The sequence below is a fragment of the Oreochromis niloticus genome, linkage group LG10, assembly GCF_001858045.2.
Source record: "Oreochromis niloticus isolate F11D_XX linkage group LG10, O_niloticus_UMD_NMBU, whole genome shotgun sequence".
Taxonomy (NCBI): domain Eukaryota; kingdom Metazoa; phylum Chordata; class Actinopteri; order Cichliformes; family Cichlidae; genus Oreochromis; species Oreochromis niloticus.
In genome coordinates this window covers 3,001,457-3,016,054 of record NC_031975.2, presented here as the reverse complement: position 1 = coordinate 3,016,054, position 14,598 = coordinate 3,001,457, and the positions used below count along the sequence as shown (strand labels likewise).

The window sequence follows — 14,598 nt, the reverse complement described above, 5'->3', positions numbered from 1 at the left end:
CCCGCAGGCCCACCACCCGCAGGAGGCGCCATAGGGGTCGGGTGCATTGTGTGCTGGGCGGTGGCCAGGAGCGGAGGCCCTGGCGGACTGATCCCCAGCTGCCAAGACTGGCAATAGGGACATGGAATGTCACCTCTCTGGTGGGGAAGGAGCCTGAGTTAGTGCGTGAGGTTGAGATTTTTCCTATAATGGTACAATCGAAAGCACCACGGCTAGATATAGTCGGGCTCACCTCTACGCATGGCTTGGGCTCTGGAACCAGTCTCCTGGAGAGGGGCTGGACTCTGTCTCAGTCTGGAGTTGCCCCTGGTGAGAGGCGGCGGGCTGGGGTGGGTATTCTAATATCCCCTCGGCTGGCTGCCGGTACGTTGGGGTTTTCCCGGTGGATGAGAGGGTTTGTTCCCTGCGCCTTAGGGTCGGGGAATGGGTCCTGACTGTCATCTGCGCTTATGCGCCGAGTGGCAGTTCAGAGTACCCAGCCTTCTTAGAGTCCCTGGGGGGGTACTGGAAGGTGCCCCATCTGGAGACTCTGTTGTCCTGCTGGGAGACTTCAATGCTCACGTGGGTAACAACAGCGAGACCTGGAGGGGCGTGATTGGGAGGAACGGCCTCCCTGATCTGAATCCGAGCGGTGTTTTGTTATTGGACTTCTGTGCAAATCACAGTTTGGCCATAACGAACACCTTGTTCGACCATAAGGGTGTCCATAAGTGCACGTGGCACCAGGACGCTCTAGGCCGCAGGTCGATGATCGATTTTGTAATCGTATCACCAGACCTGCGACCATATGTTCTGGACACTCGGGTAAAGAGAGGGGCTGAGCTGTCAACTGATCACCACCTGATGGTGAGTTGGATCAGGTGGCGGGGGAGGACGCTGGACAGACCCGGTGCACCTAAACGCGTAGTGAGGGTGTGCTGGGAACGTCTAGCAGAGGCCCCAGTCCGCGAGATCTTCAACGCACACCTCCGGCAGAGCTTCAACAGCATTCCGAGGGAGACTGGGGACATTGAGTCCGAATGGACCATGTTCAGCGTCTCCATCGCCGAAGCTGCTGCATTGAGCTGCGGCCGCAAGGTGGTTGGTGCCTGCCGTGGTGGTAATCCCCGAACCAAATGGTGGACACCAGAGGTGAAGGGAGCCACCAGGCTGAAGAAGGAGTCCTATCGGGCTTGGTTAGCCTGTGGGACTCCGGAGGCAGCCGACAGGTATCGACAGGCCAAGCGGAATGCGGCTCGGGCAGTGGCTGAAGCAAAAACTCGGGTGTGGGAGGAGTTCGGAGAGGCCATGGAAAAAGACTTTCGGACTGCCTCAAAGAGATTCTGGCAAACCGTCAGGCGTCTCAGGAGGGGAAAGCGGTGCTCTACCTGCACTGTGTATAGTGCTGGTGGAGCGCTGCTGACGTCGACTGAGAAAATTGTCAGGCGGTGGAAGGAATACTTCGAGGACCTCCTTAATCCCACTGACACGTCTTCCGAGGAGGAAGCAGAGTCTGGGGATGAGGGGAATGACCCGCCAATTTCCGGGGGCGAGGTCACTGAGGCAGTTAAACAACTCCTTGGTGGCAGAGCCCCTGGTGTTGATGAGGTCCGCCCCGAGTTCCTGAAGGCTCTGGACGTTGTAGGGCTGTCCTGGTTGACACGCCTCTACAATGTTGCATGGAGATCAGGGGCAGTACCCCTGGATTGGCAGACCGGGGTGGTGGTCCCCATCTTTAAGAAGGGAGACCAGAGGGTGTGTTCCAACTACAGGGGGATCACACTCCTCAGCCTCCCTGGGAAAGTCTATGCCAGGGTGCTGGAAAGGAGAGTTCGTCCGCTAGTCGAACCTCGGATACAGGAGGAACAATGCGGTTTTCGTCCTGGTCGCGGAACACTGGACCAGCTCTTTATCCTCTCAAGGATACTTGAGGGTGCATGGGAGTTTGCCCAACCAGTCTACATGTGTTTTGTGGACTTGGAGAAGGCATTCAACCGTGTCCCTCGGGGTGTCCTGTGGGAGGTGTTGCGCGAGTATGGGGTGTCTGGCCCATTGCTACGGGCCATTTGATCCCTATACAACCGTTGCAAGAGTTTGGTTCGCATTGCCGGCAATAAGTCGGACTCGTTCCCGGTGGGTGATGGGCTCCACCAGGGCTGCCCTTTGTCACCGGTTCTGTTCATAATTTTTATGGACAGGATTTCTAGGCGCAGCCAAGTGGCGGAGGGCTTTCACTTCGGTGGCCTCAGAATCTCATCTCTGCTTTTTGCGGATGATGTGGTTCTGTTGGCTTCATCAGGTGAAGGCCTCCAGCTCGCACTGGAGTGGTTCGCAGCCGAGTGTGAAGCAGCGGGAATGAGGATCAGCACCTCCAAATCTGAGGCCATGGTTCTCAGCCGGAAAAGGGTGGAGTGCCCACTCTGGGTCGGGGATGAGTTCCTGCCCCAAGTGGAGGAGTTCAAGTATCTCGGGGTCTTGTTCGCGAGTGATGGGAGAAGGGAGCCGGAGATCGACAGACGGATTGGTGCTGCGGCTGCAGTGATGCGGACGCTGCACCGGTCCGTCGTGGTGAAGAGGGAGCTGAGTGTAAAAGCGAAGCTCTCAATTTACCGGTCGATCTACGCCCCTACCCTCACCTATGGCCACGAGCTGTGGGTAGTGACCGAAAGAACGAGATCGCGGATACAAGTGGCAGAAATGAGCTTCCTCCGAAGGGTGGCTGGCCTCTCCCTTAGAGATAGGGTGAGAAGTTCGGCCATCCGGGAGGGGCTCAGAGTAGAGCCGCTGCTCCTCCACATCGAAAGGAGCCAGTTGAGGTGGTTCGGGCATCTGACAAGGATGCCTCCTGGGCGCCTCCTGGGTGAGGTGTTCCGGGCATGTCCCACCGGGAGGAGGCCCCGGGGCAGACCCAGGACATGCTGGAGAGATTATATCTCTCGGCTGGCCTGGGAACGCCTTGGTGTTCCCCTGGATAAGCTGGAGGAGGTGGCTGGGGAGAGGGAGGTCTGGGCTTCTCTGCTTAGGCTGCTGCCCCCGCGACCTGGCCTCGGATAAAGCGGATGAAGATGGATGGATGGATGTTAACACATCCATTCCAAGAAAACATAGGTGATAGTGTTTAATAACACTAGAACATCTACATACACTGTGATAACTGTTCTGAGCTTCTTAAGTCCAGATACCAAATACCACTGAGAAAACTAATTTTTAAATAATAACAGCTAAGCTGAAAGAAGTAAACCAGCTTTGAAAACTATATTAAAATGAAGTGAATCAATAATAATAATAATAATAATAATAATAATAATATTAATAACAACAACAACAACAATAATAATAATAACATTAATAATAATAATAATAATAATAATAATAATAATAATTGTGGAACAAACACACAAAGAAAATCCTTGAATATATGATTAAATCTGCTTTAAATCAGCTATGAGGTCAATTCTGGAAAAGAAAAAACTGCATGCTTGTTTTCTTTGTTCAAGAGCTTGAAAATATGAATAGTTTTAAATTTTATTTCTAGAATTTTCATAAAGAGGAAAAACAACTTTACCCTGAGGTCACAGAGCTTCTGTGAGCTTCATGAAATCAATTTGATTTTCTTCACACTGTGGGACATGGAGGTCAGATCTGAATAAAAATCAAATGAACTAAAATCTGATTAATACAGATTTTGGGGCTCTTCTAATCTTTCTCTCATGAACAATTTCCTCTGCAAACTGCAACAATGATGCAACATCATTGTTTTGTTTTTTTGTACATGTAACACTGTCATGAGCAATCACAGCCAGAGTTCCCCTCTCCTCCATAAAAGGATCATTTCTTTAGTCACTGACGGCAGGTAGTTGCTCAACACATCCAAACTCCAGCCTATATAACAGCTTCTCCCAGCACTGAGACACAAGTTGCACACAACGAGGAAGCATGAAGACTTTGACTCTGAGCATTCTGCTTGGTCTGGCAGTAGCAGTTTACTGCATGCCAGTATCTCAGATTACTGGACAAGATGAAAGTTTTGCAAAGGTATGTGTACTTGGCTCTTTTTTATTTTTTGGCATAGGCTGGGGTGGACAAACTTTGTGATTAACTTCGTAATTGTCCATCCCATGTTGTTATTTGTCTTGTTCCTTGAGCTTAAACATGCTGACAGATATTTGAGGGTAAAGCTCTGAATATTTCTCTCTTCCAGAACTACCTGAAGAAATTCTTCAACCTCACAGAGGAGGAGGGTCCAGCTGTCAGAAGGGGCATCAGCCCACTGAACAAGAAGCTGGCTGAGATGCAGAGATTCTTTGGTCTCAAGATCACCGGGTCTCTGGATGCTGACACTTTGGCCATGATGAAAAAGCCCCGCTGTGGGGTTCCCGATGAACAGGTCGCTCGTTTCTCCACTTTTGAAGACAACCTCAAATGGGAGAAAACCAGCCTCACATACAGGTGAATGATCTAAAGATACAACATAACACACAACATGAGAAAATGTGACCACACTAATGATTTTCTTGAATATTTCTTTGTCCTGCAGGATAGAGAACTACACACCTGACATGTCTGTGGCAGAGGTGGATGACTCCATATACAAAGCTCTGCAGGTGTGGGCCAAAGTCACTCCACTGAGGTTCACAAGGCTCTACAGCGGCATTGCTGATATTATGATCTCCTTTGGTCGCTGGGGTGAGTCTAAAACAACATTAAGTAATATAATCACTGAATTTTTTTATTGTATTATTGCACAAGACACGATCATCCCACCTATCTCACCATCTCACCTATATTTTTTAGTGTTTTTTTGTTTTGTTAAGTCTAATACTTCTATCTTCTAACAGAACATGGTGATTATTACCCCTTTGATGGCCCTAATGAAGTTCTCGCCCACGCCTTTCCTCCCGGTCCTGGCATCGGAGGGGATGCCCATTTTGATGAAGATGAAACGTTCACGTTCCGCTCAAGCACAGGTAAGTTTGTTTACTTTTAAGAACTGTGGTGTTCAAATTACTCTGAGTTATCCTAAGCTGTAACCAATTCTGTGTTTTCTACTTCAGGCTACGTCCTCTTTATGGTTGCTGCCCATGAATTTGGTCACTCTCTGGGCTTGTCTCACTCCGATGACCCTGGTGCTCTCATGTACCCAGTGTACTCATACAGTAACCCTGACACTTTTGTTCTTCCCCGGGATGATGTTAATGGCATCCAGTTCCTCTATGGTGAGTGCTAAATTCTTTTTTTTTTCTTTTTAATTAAAAATATTTGACTTGACCAAAATCTTAAAAGAACCTGTGCATAAATAATTTTACGACTTACAACAATGTGATATTTATTAAATTACCTCCAGGTCCAAATCCAGATTCCGTTGAGCCTGGACCTACAGCCCCCATTACTCCTGATGCCTGTGATTCAACAATGGTTTTGGATGCTGTTGCCACACTGCGAGGAGAAATGCTCTTCTTCAAGGACAGGTATCACAAAATGAATGCTTGAATATCTGAGTGAGAAATCTCTCATAGCAGAGCTGGCTTCTGACATTGGCTGATTGATCATTTACATTAATTTACATTTTGTGCGTGTGTTCACAGATTAGTGTGGCGCAAACACCCTCAGTTCAGCACACCTCAGCAAACTCTCATCGCAAATTACTGGCCCGATGCCCCTGTTAAAATTGATGCTGCTTATGAGAACCAACAATCAGATCGTGTCTTACTTTTTAAAGGTATGCTTTCCCAGTGTCCACCTAATGTCGCACTTTTTTCAAGTCAGCATTTTTGTGCCTTTACATAGATTTACTATAAAGTCTACTTCTTGTTTGTTCACAGGTCATAAGGTGTGGGCTTTCAGCGGCTATGATCTTGTAAGTGGCTATCCTAAACCAATATCCAGCTTTGGTCTGCCCAAAACAGTGAAGAAAGTTGATGCGGCCCTCTATGACGAACAAAGTGGGAAGACTCTGTTCTTTGTAGGCAGTGAATACTACAGGTGTGTTCCAGTAAGATCTGAGAAAATTAGGCAACCGATTTCCATACGGCAGCTTACTAGTTGTATTACAAATGTTAAATGAATCTAAACACATTTTTCTCTTCCCAGTTATAATGAGGCCACAAAGAAGATGGATGAGGGATTCCCCAAACAGGTGGATGAGACCTTCTTGGGAATGACCTCCAAAGTGACTGCAGCTCTGCAGCACGGAGGTGAGCAGCAATTCAGCCTTGAGGACCAGTGAAACGAGACAATGATTTCTGTTTTTGATATTTCTGTTTTTATCTTTTGAGTTTACATGTACAGCTATTTACAGCTATTTTAAAAATCCCTTATGCAGCACTAACATGTAGCATCTCTGTTCTGCAGGGTACACCTACCTCTACAGTGGACCACAAATGTTTGAGTATGCCATGTGGAGCGGGAGGCTGTACCGTGTGCTGAGGAACAGCTACTTCTTGCCCTGCACCAAATACTAGAGGAGCCAGTTTTCTAAGTTGTTTACAGAAGAGATTGAATGTTACATAAGGCACAGTAAAAAAAAAAGAAGAGAGAAACTGTATCAATATATTTTTGGATATCTAATTTTATCGTTAAACAATTACCAGCAGCTTATGTACTTAATTTTGTTTTTGTTCTGTTAATCATTGCTTCATTTAGGTTTACCTTTTTATTTTGTTTTATTTATGGCACAGTCATTATTTAATTCTTCCACTCGCTAATTGTTTTTGTTGTGTTTTCAAATTTAATTACTGTGACTTTATGTATACAAAAGATCAAATGGAGTACAGTAAAAATAAATTGACATCATCAATAAGCAAATTTTAAGTATGTTACTGTTGTGTTACAATGTTACAACCAAAGGTGGATAAAGTACACACACTGGTAACTTAAGTATAAGTACATTTCTTTTATTTACAAAATACTGCTGCAAAATTGAAGAACTGCTTCTTTACCTCTCATAATCCAAGTATGAAACAAAAAGTAGCTCTTTGGAGGTATTTTTAGATAACTTAAACTTAGTTTGTCATATTATAATAAAAATATACAATAGAAAGGAATAAAAATTTAATTTTAACTTGCAATTAAATTCTTATGAATGTAGGGTAAGTAGAATAAAAGTGATATAGAGATAAATGACTAAAATAAAACAGGAAGTGAGAACTAATGACTGAGTAGTGTTAAATATCAACACTTCACCGAGTTCTTCTGATCCCTCAGAGGCATCTGATGGAAGACAAAACACTGTTCAGTTGACCATTTCACACTTTATTCTCTTACACAATACTTCTAGAAGGGAGAAGCGTCCTGCATGACACGATGCCGCGCATCTCAAAATGGAGTGTGCCCCTAACAGTTTTATTACAGAAGCGCTCTCATTCTAGTCTAACAACAGTGTCTCAGTAACTTTCCACCAAAAGATGGTCCCCTGTTATCTACTTTCTCCCAGGCAAGCGTGAGCGAGAGTCTACAGCATTCTACCCCACAAGGACACGTAGTCTAATGCCTTTATTTTTCAGGGCTGTGTCCACTTAATACTACACTATAAGGTTATATAGCATTTTAGTTAATATAAAGCATAGAATTGAGGCACTTCAAATAATTTAATCCCAACAGTCGGGAAACTCAGACATATGAATGAACTTAACAAAAGGGATTTGACAAATGAGGATGGGCCAGAAATACACTAAGAAAATACATAAAGAAGAAAATATAAACAATAAGCAAACTAAGAATCAGATATTACTAATACATGGAGCGTGAACTTCCACAAACTCAAATACTCAGAATCATGACACCACGAACACCACAGCCGCTGTGATTAAATATGGTAAACGCCTGTATAGCGCTTTAGTTAGTCCCTATGGAACCCAAAGCACTTTACACTACATTCAGTCATCCTGAATGTGTGTGTGTGTGTGTGTGTATCATTCAGATACAGACACACACACACACACACACACACCCCGGGGCGCACTAACAGAGGCCCTTTTAGCTCGAAGCCTTACATACTTGAAGGATAAATGTCAAACCAGGACAGTAAACACAAAAGCTCAGAGTATTTAAAAAACAAAATGAACAAAACAATGAAAAAGACTCATGGTACTCAATTACTCTACGTTATCGTATTTTACTTACACTTTTCAGTTGTAGTTGCTGACAATAAATAATATTGATTTGAATAATTAATGATTTTAGTTCAAGATACTGATGAGTATAGATACCTATTTCTCAAATATTTTGATTCAATTTTAAACAAAAATATTAAGTACATGCAAAGAAGGTATTCTGTGAACCACATACTGAATTTTTTTTTTCAAATAATTACTAAAAGGATATTCATAGATTTTATCAGGCTCATCTAACTTGTATTTTTAGTGATATTTACTAAGCCTCTGAATTACTTTTTAGAGTGTGCCTCTTATTTTCAAGCAAGCTTTAAATAACACAGCGTAAACATACTTTGTTTTGTTTTGCATGATGCTTCACAATATGCAAAAACAGAACTTCAGCAGTGATAGATAGCACAGTGATATAGTGGTTAGAGCTACTGCCTCACAGCAAGAAGGTTAAATTTTTAAATCCAGCCTGGGATTTTTTTTTCCTTTGTAGGTACTTCAGATTCCTCCCACAGCCCAAAGACATGCATGGAGTTGGGTTAATTGGTGACGCTAAATAGGTATGAATGACTCTGGTGCCTGACACTGGACTAGATAAGTAGACAAAATACAGCAGCTGCAACTTTGACTTGCAGATATATGTAGCAAACTGCAATGAAAGAGTTGGTGTTTATAGATTCACAGTGACAGGAAACAGCTCACCTCAAATGTCTTAAACCTAAAGTAATGAGCTGTTTTGATAATGCAGTTATTACAAATAGAGATATTTCTGTAAAAATGCAGGAAGTGATAGTCAGAAAATTAAGAAAAATAAGTAAGTAAAATAGTAATAGTAAAATTATCTGTGAGTTTTACACCTGAATCTATTACACCTATATGCTAATGGACAATGATGACTTTAGCATATTATTATGCTTCATATGTAGCATATTTAAAAAATAAAATAATTAGCATATTTAACCCTATAGCTATAGTTAGTGCACAAGCATGCTAACGTTTGCTAATTTGCACAAAACACAAATGACATGTCAGCATTGATGTGATGATGGAAGGTCACAGGATCACCAAAAATATTAGTCAAATAAAAGTCATTCTGAGCACTTTTATTCGCATTAAGTACTAACTATTTCATAATGGAAGTGGCTGAACTACAGTAAAACCATATAAAAAAAAATACACTGTAGTACTATTGATAGAAAGAAAATATCAGCTTTGATTTTGAATTCTGTGATCATTAGTGCATTGGTCTTAGCTTTGTAAATAGTTTGCAAGTGAAAACAAGGATTTATCACTAAAGCTAGTCAAGTGTCTTTTATTTGGGCATGGCAATTCTTCACCAGGCTTGGAAAGTTTATTCGTGTTAATCCTGTTGCTCCCACCCATTTCCACACAAACACTAAGCAATCGTCAAGGCATCCCTTTACAGCAGTCAGAGTGGAAAAAATATGTGCATGGGGGTGAGACTGACTTGAAAGCTAAATAGAATCAGTTTGCAAATATGGATGGCACTGTGGTGGAGTCTGAATACTTCCATAGTTTTCTTAAGCTGTTTCTGGTCAGGTCTACTGAAAATCATTAACGCAATGCTTGGGACTTCCAGTTAATCAATCAGTCACTTAAAACAGATTATTATTCATCCATCCATCTTTTTCCGCTTATCCAGGGCCGGGTCACAGGGCAGCAGTCTAAGCAGAGGAGCCCAGACCTCTCTCTCCCCAGCCACCTCCTCCAGCTTGTCCAGGGGAACACCTAGGCCAGGGGTTGGCAACCTGTGCATGCGGCTCTTTAGTCTTTATACTGTGGCTCCACGGGTTTGGAAAAAATTATAAGTATTTAACTGTGTATTTTATTTGTGTTCGTTCTTTTTTAACTTGTAGTTATAAATTGGAAGATTATTGTGATCTTGAAATATAAAAATAAAAGTATATGTTGTTATTTTTCATCGCTCAAAATAAGCATCACACTCGCAGAAACGATACCAGATGCCGTGCATTTATCGAGACTTTCAACCACAGGCAGGCCAAGTATGGATCTTCGGGTCCACATACATATGTGAGCAGCTATTCTCCACCATGAACTATGGTAAAAACAACCAGCCAGCTGTAGCTTTCCAGCTCACAGCTTGACACACACCAACACAACAGCAGAGAGAGCACAGACAGCCGGCGAGGCTTGATTGTGGATGCCGGTCAGGTGCGTCCGCCTTCCCTGCAGCGGCACTGCAGACCACGCCCTGCCACAGGCGTCCCATTGTAAACATAACCACGTAAAATAAATATTTATGCAGATATTTTGCAAATATTTATTTTTCATTTTTTTTAGCAGTTGAGTGATTTTTTCCAATTATTTTTAAAATTCAGGTCAAGGCTCCGCTACAGGCTGAGAAATCCCAAAGGTGATATAAGGATGACGGCTCACTACAGTTTTTGTTTGGTATATGAATAATTTAAGTTCAGCTTTTTAATTCATTTAAAAGAGACCTTCAACTGGGTGTCTTTCCTTTTTGTTATATTTTTTAAGAGTTCAAAATGTGTTCATTACATAAATAAAATTTAATTTTCTCTGTAGCACTTCATGGATTTCATGAGCAACACACTTTCGGTGTTTATGCAAAGCATAAACGTAAAAAAACCAATAACAGTGTTATCTTCATTTTAGATGTCAAAAAGTATTTGCAGCTCCCAGTATTTTCTTTTTCGTGGAAACTGGGTCCAAATAGCTCTTTGAGTGTTAAAGGTTGCTGACCCCTGACCTAGGCGTTCCCAGACCAGCCAAGAAATATAATCTCTCCAGCGTGTCCTGGGACTTCCTCGGGTCCTCCTCCCAGTGGGACATGCCCGGAACACCACACCCAGGAGGCGTCCAGGAGGCATCCTTGTCAGATGCCTGAACCACTTCAACTGGCTCCTTTCAATGTGGAGGAACAGCGGCTCTACTCTGAGCCCCTCCCAGATGGCTGAACTTCTCACCATATCTCCAAGGGAGAGGCCAGCCACCCTTTGGAGGAAGCTCATTTCTGCCACTTGTATACGCGATCCCGTTCTTCCGGTCACTACCCACAGCTCGTGGCCATAGGTGAGGGTAGGGACGTAGATCGACCGGTAAATTGAGAGCTTCCCTTTTACACTAAGCTCTCTCTTCACCACGACCGACCGGTACAGTGTCCGCATCACTGCAGCCGCAGCACCAATCTGTCTGTCGATTTCCCGCTCCCGTCACTCGTGAACAAGACCCTGAGATACTTTAACAATCCCACTTGGGACAGGAACTCGTCTCTGACCCAGAGTGGGCACTTCACCCTTTTCCGGCTGAGGATCATGTCCTCAGATTTGGAGGTGCTGATTCTCATTCCCACCACTTCACACTCGGCTGTGAACCGTTCTAGCGCTAGCTGGAGGCCATCACCTGATGAAGCCAACAAAACCACATCATCCGCAAAAACCAGTGATGAGATTCTGAGACCACCGAGGTGAAAGCCTTCCGTCACTTGGCTATGCCTAGATATTCTGTCCATAAAAATTATGAACAGGATCAGTGACAAAGGGCAGCCCTGACCCATCACCCACCGGGAATGAGGCTGACTTATTGCCAGCTATGTGGACCAAGCTCTTGCAATGGTTGTATAGAGATCGAATGGCCCGTAGGAGTGGGCTAAACACCCCATACTCCCGGAGCACCTCCCACAGGACACTCCGAGGGACACGGTTGAATGCCTTCCACAAAACACATGTGGGCTGTGTTCCAATCCAGCGACCGATTATTGTCAGATTATAATGATATATATATTACAGGGTATATTACAGCAGTGAGCTTGAACTCTGTGTCAAAGATTCAAGTTGAAGTTGTTTATATTTCCTATCACCTTAAATCTTCACTCAAAGACAAGTACCTTTGACAGTGTATATATAGATGTATTATATATAAGAGACAAATATTGTTTGTTTAATATATTGGCATTACATTACATTTGGCTCAATGCTTACATATATGTGTAAAAAGAAAATGTATGAGCTGTGATAACTGTTTCTGATAGAATGAAGAGTAGGCTGATATATGAAATATTCCTTTATTGGGTGAGAAAATCAGACCATGTCATAACTGCTTCAAGTCATACAGAATAGATATCAGAGCCGTAAACAGGCTGACTTCTGCTAAATGGGTCAAACTGGGCAGAAAGTACACAAACACATAACATCCTTATAGAATATGATGTAACACTATAGATCAGGGGTGTCCAAACTTTTTTCACTGAGGGCCACATACATAAAAATATAGGAGGGGCTGGGCCACTTACTAGAAATTAGGTATATAACCTTAACTTTAGTGTATTAAAGTTAGAAAAATCACTTAAAAGTGGTCAAATGTGTTATATTGTTGAATATAATTAAAGACAAAACTGCCTTCATCACAGCTTTCCATAAATGGATCTTTATTGATTTATTCAGAAAAAGCTTTGGTAGCTCATTCTCAGAACAGCAGCCTCAGATTTCTTCTTGGACAGAAGACTTACAGCACAGAGAAAAAACAATAAAGGGGAAAATAGGACGGGGACATTTCAAGCTTGTTATTTAAGTTCTTAGGCTTAGCAACACACCTATTAACGTTCGTTTGAAACCGTTATCAACATTAACAGACTGAACTGGACTTAATAACAGGAGTCCATATAATTTTAGTAAATTATTCTGGTGAGTATCAGCTGCGCTGGGTATGTAAATCGGGCCATCCAGCCGCGGTGCTCATCGTACGCCACTCGTGCCAAAAATCCGGACAAATGTCACTTGATCAAGGAGCAGATCTGCATCAGATGAGATCAGCTGACTACGTGTGCGTGTGCTGTGCACAGCGGTGTGTACTCTGTGTGTTAACAAGAAAAACGCATATAAGAAAGTGGTGCTCAAAAGCAGGGTAGTGACAGAATTGATGCGCATTATTGATATTTGAAGCATGTGTACCTGCACATGCATGCTTATTAACACACGGGTACTGTGGAATATATTTTTTACTCAGCTAAAGCGCCCGTGCTCTCGTCCACTCCCCGCAAAACAATTAGCAGCTGTGCAGTGTCTGTGGCATCGGTGCTCGGATCGCATGCGATGGAGTAAAAATCAAAAGCACAGCTTTATCAGACAGTTGCAGTTTAATGTTGGCTGACGAGTCTTCAGTGCGTGGCACAACTGTATTTCTGGACATGCTGACGTTGTTGAAGTCCTGCACTTTTTCCGGGCACATTATTTCGGTGACTTTAACGAGGCGTGTTTTATGAGGTCTCCATCTGAAAAAGGCTTGTCATGTCTTGCGATGAGTTGGGCGAGCTCATAGCTGCTATTGGAGTCTTTTCCTGGACAATTTGAGCACGAAAAACATACAGTTGCTGACCCCGCAGGAGAGCTACCCTTTGCTTTAATTTCTGCTCTCGCTCAGCATCAGGATGCATGGGCCTGATGTTTGGTTTCATAATGACGTCGTACATTATACTCTTTCATAACTGCCACAGTTTCAGTGCAGATCAAACAGACACACGTCCCCTTTAATTCTTTGAAGAAATATTCACTCTCCCACCGTGTCTGAAATTTTCTGCGCTCACTTTCTACCTTTGGCTTCTTTGGTTCTGCCATGTTTGGTAACTTGGGGGTAAATTTCTTCTGTGATTGTCCTTTTTGGTGGAGCAACTGCCTTGATCAACAGTAGCTCCCCCTGGTGTTAAAACTAAGAAGTGCAATACACTCAAGCAAAAGTTGAAGTGTGGGCCATTTTCTATTCTATTTATAAAATTACTTGAGGGCCAATTAAAAATGGCCCACGGGCCAACTGCGGCCCGCGGGCCGGACTTTGGACACCCCTGCTATAGATCAACTTACCTCAGAATATATAAAGCATATAAACAATTACAGCAATATGATGCAACAAACACAGCAGTACTACTAATCCAAAATACAGCGTGGGCCATTTATATGGATACACCGTAATAAAATGGGAATGGTTGGTGATATTAAAGTCCTGTTTGTGGCACATTAATATATGTGGGGGGGGCAAGCTCCTCAAGATGGGTGGTGACCATGGTGGCCATTTAGAAGTCGGCCATCTTGGATACAACTTTTGTTTTTTCAATAGGAAGAGGGCCATGTGACACATCAAACTTATTGGTAATGTCACAAGAACTTTATTCTTTCATGAGTTATTTACAAGTTTCTGACCACTTATAACATGTGTTCAATGTGCTGCCCATTGTGTTGGATTGTCAATGCAACCCTCTTCTTCCACTCTTCACACACTGATAGCAACACCGCAGGAGAAATGCCAGCACAGGCATCCAGTATCCGTAGTTTCAGGTGCTGCACATCTCGTATCTTCACACTAGGGCTGCCACAAACGATTATTTTGATAGTCGACTAGTTACCGATTATTTTTGCGATTAGTTGACTAATCAGATCATGCATCCATTGAACGTAAAACATACAGCTTATTGCGCCAGCATGCATCTGCTCTTATATAACTATCATTAGCTTACAGCTTTAAG

At 43.3% G+C, this 14,598-nt stretch overlaps 1 protein-coding gene across 1 annotated transcript; it reads left to right on the top strand.

Moving 5' to 3' along the window:
* Positions 1-3,629: 3,629 nt before the first annotated feature.
* LOC100711395 (collagenase 3) lies at positions 3,630-6,778 on the top strand. Its single transcript, XM_019364088.2, has 10 exons — positions 3,630-4,014; positions 4,181-4,428; positions 4,517-4,665; positions 4,818-4,946; positions 5,034-5,195; positions 5,324-5,447; positions 5,565-5,698; positions 5,802-5,961; positions 6,070-6,173; positions 6,331-6,778. Exons 1-10 carry the CDS (start codon positions 3,916-3,918, stop codon positions 6,438-6,440), a joined length of 1,419 nt encoding a protein of 472 aa, XP_019219633.1. The 5' UTR covers positions 3,630-3,915; the 3' UTR covers positions 6,441-6,778.
* The last annotated feature ends 7,820 nt before the right edge of the window (positions 6,779-14,598 follow it).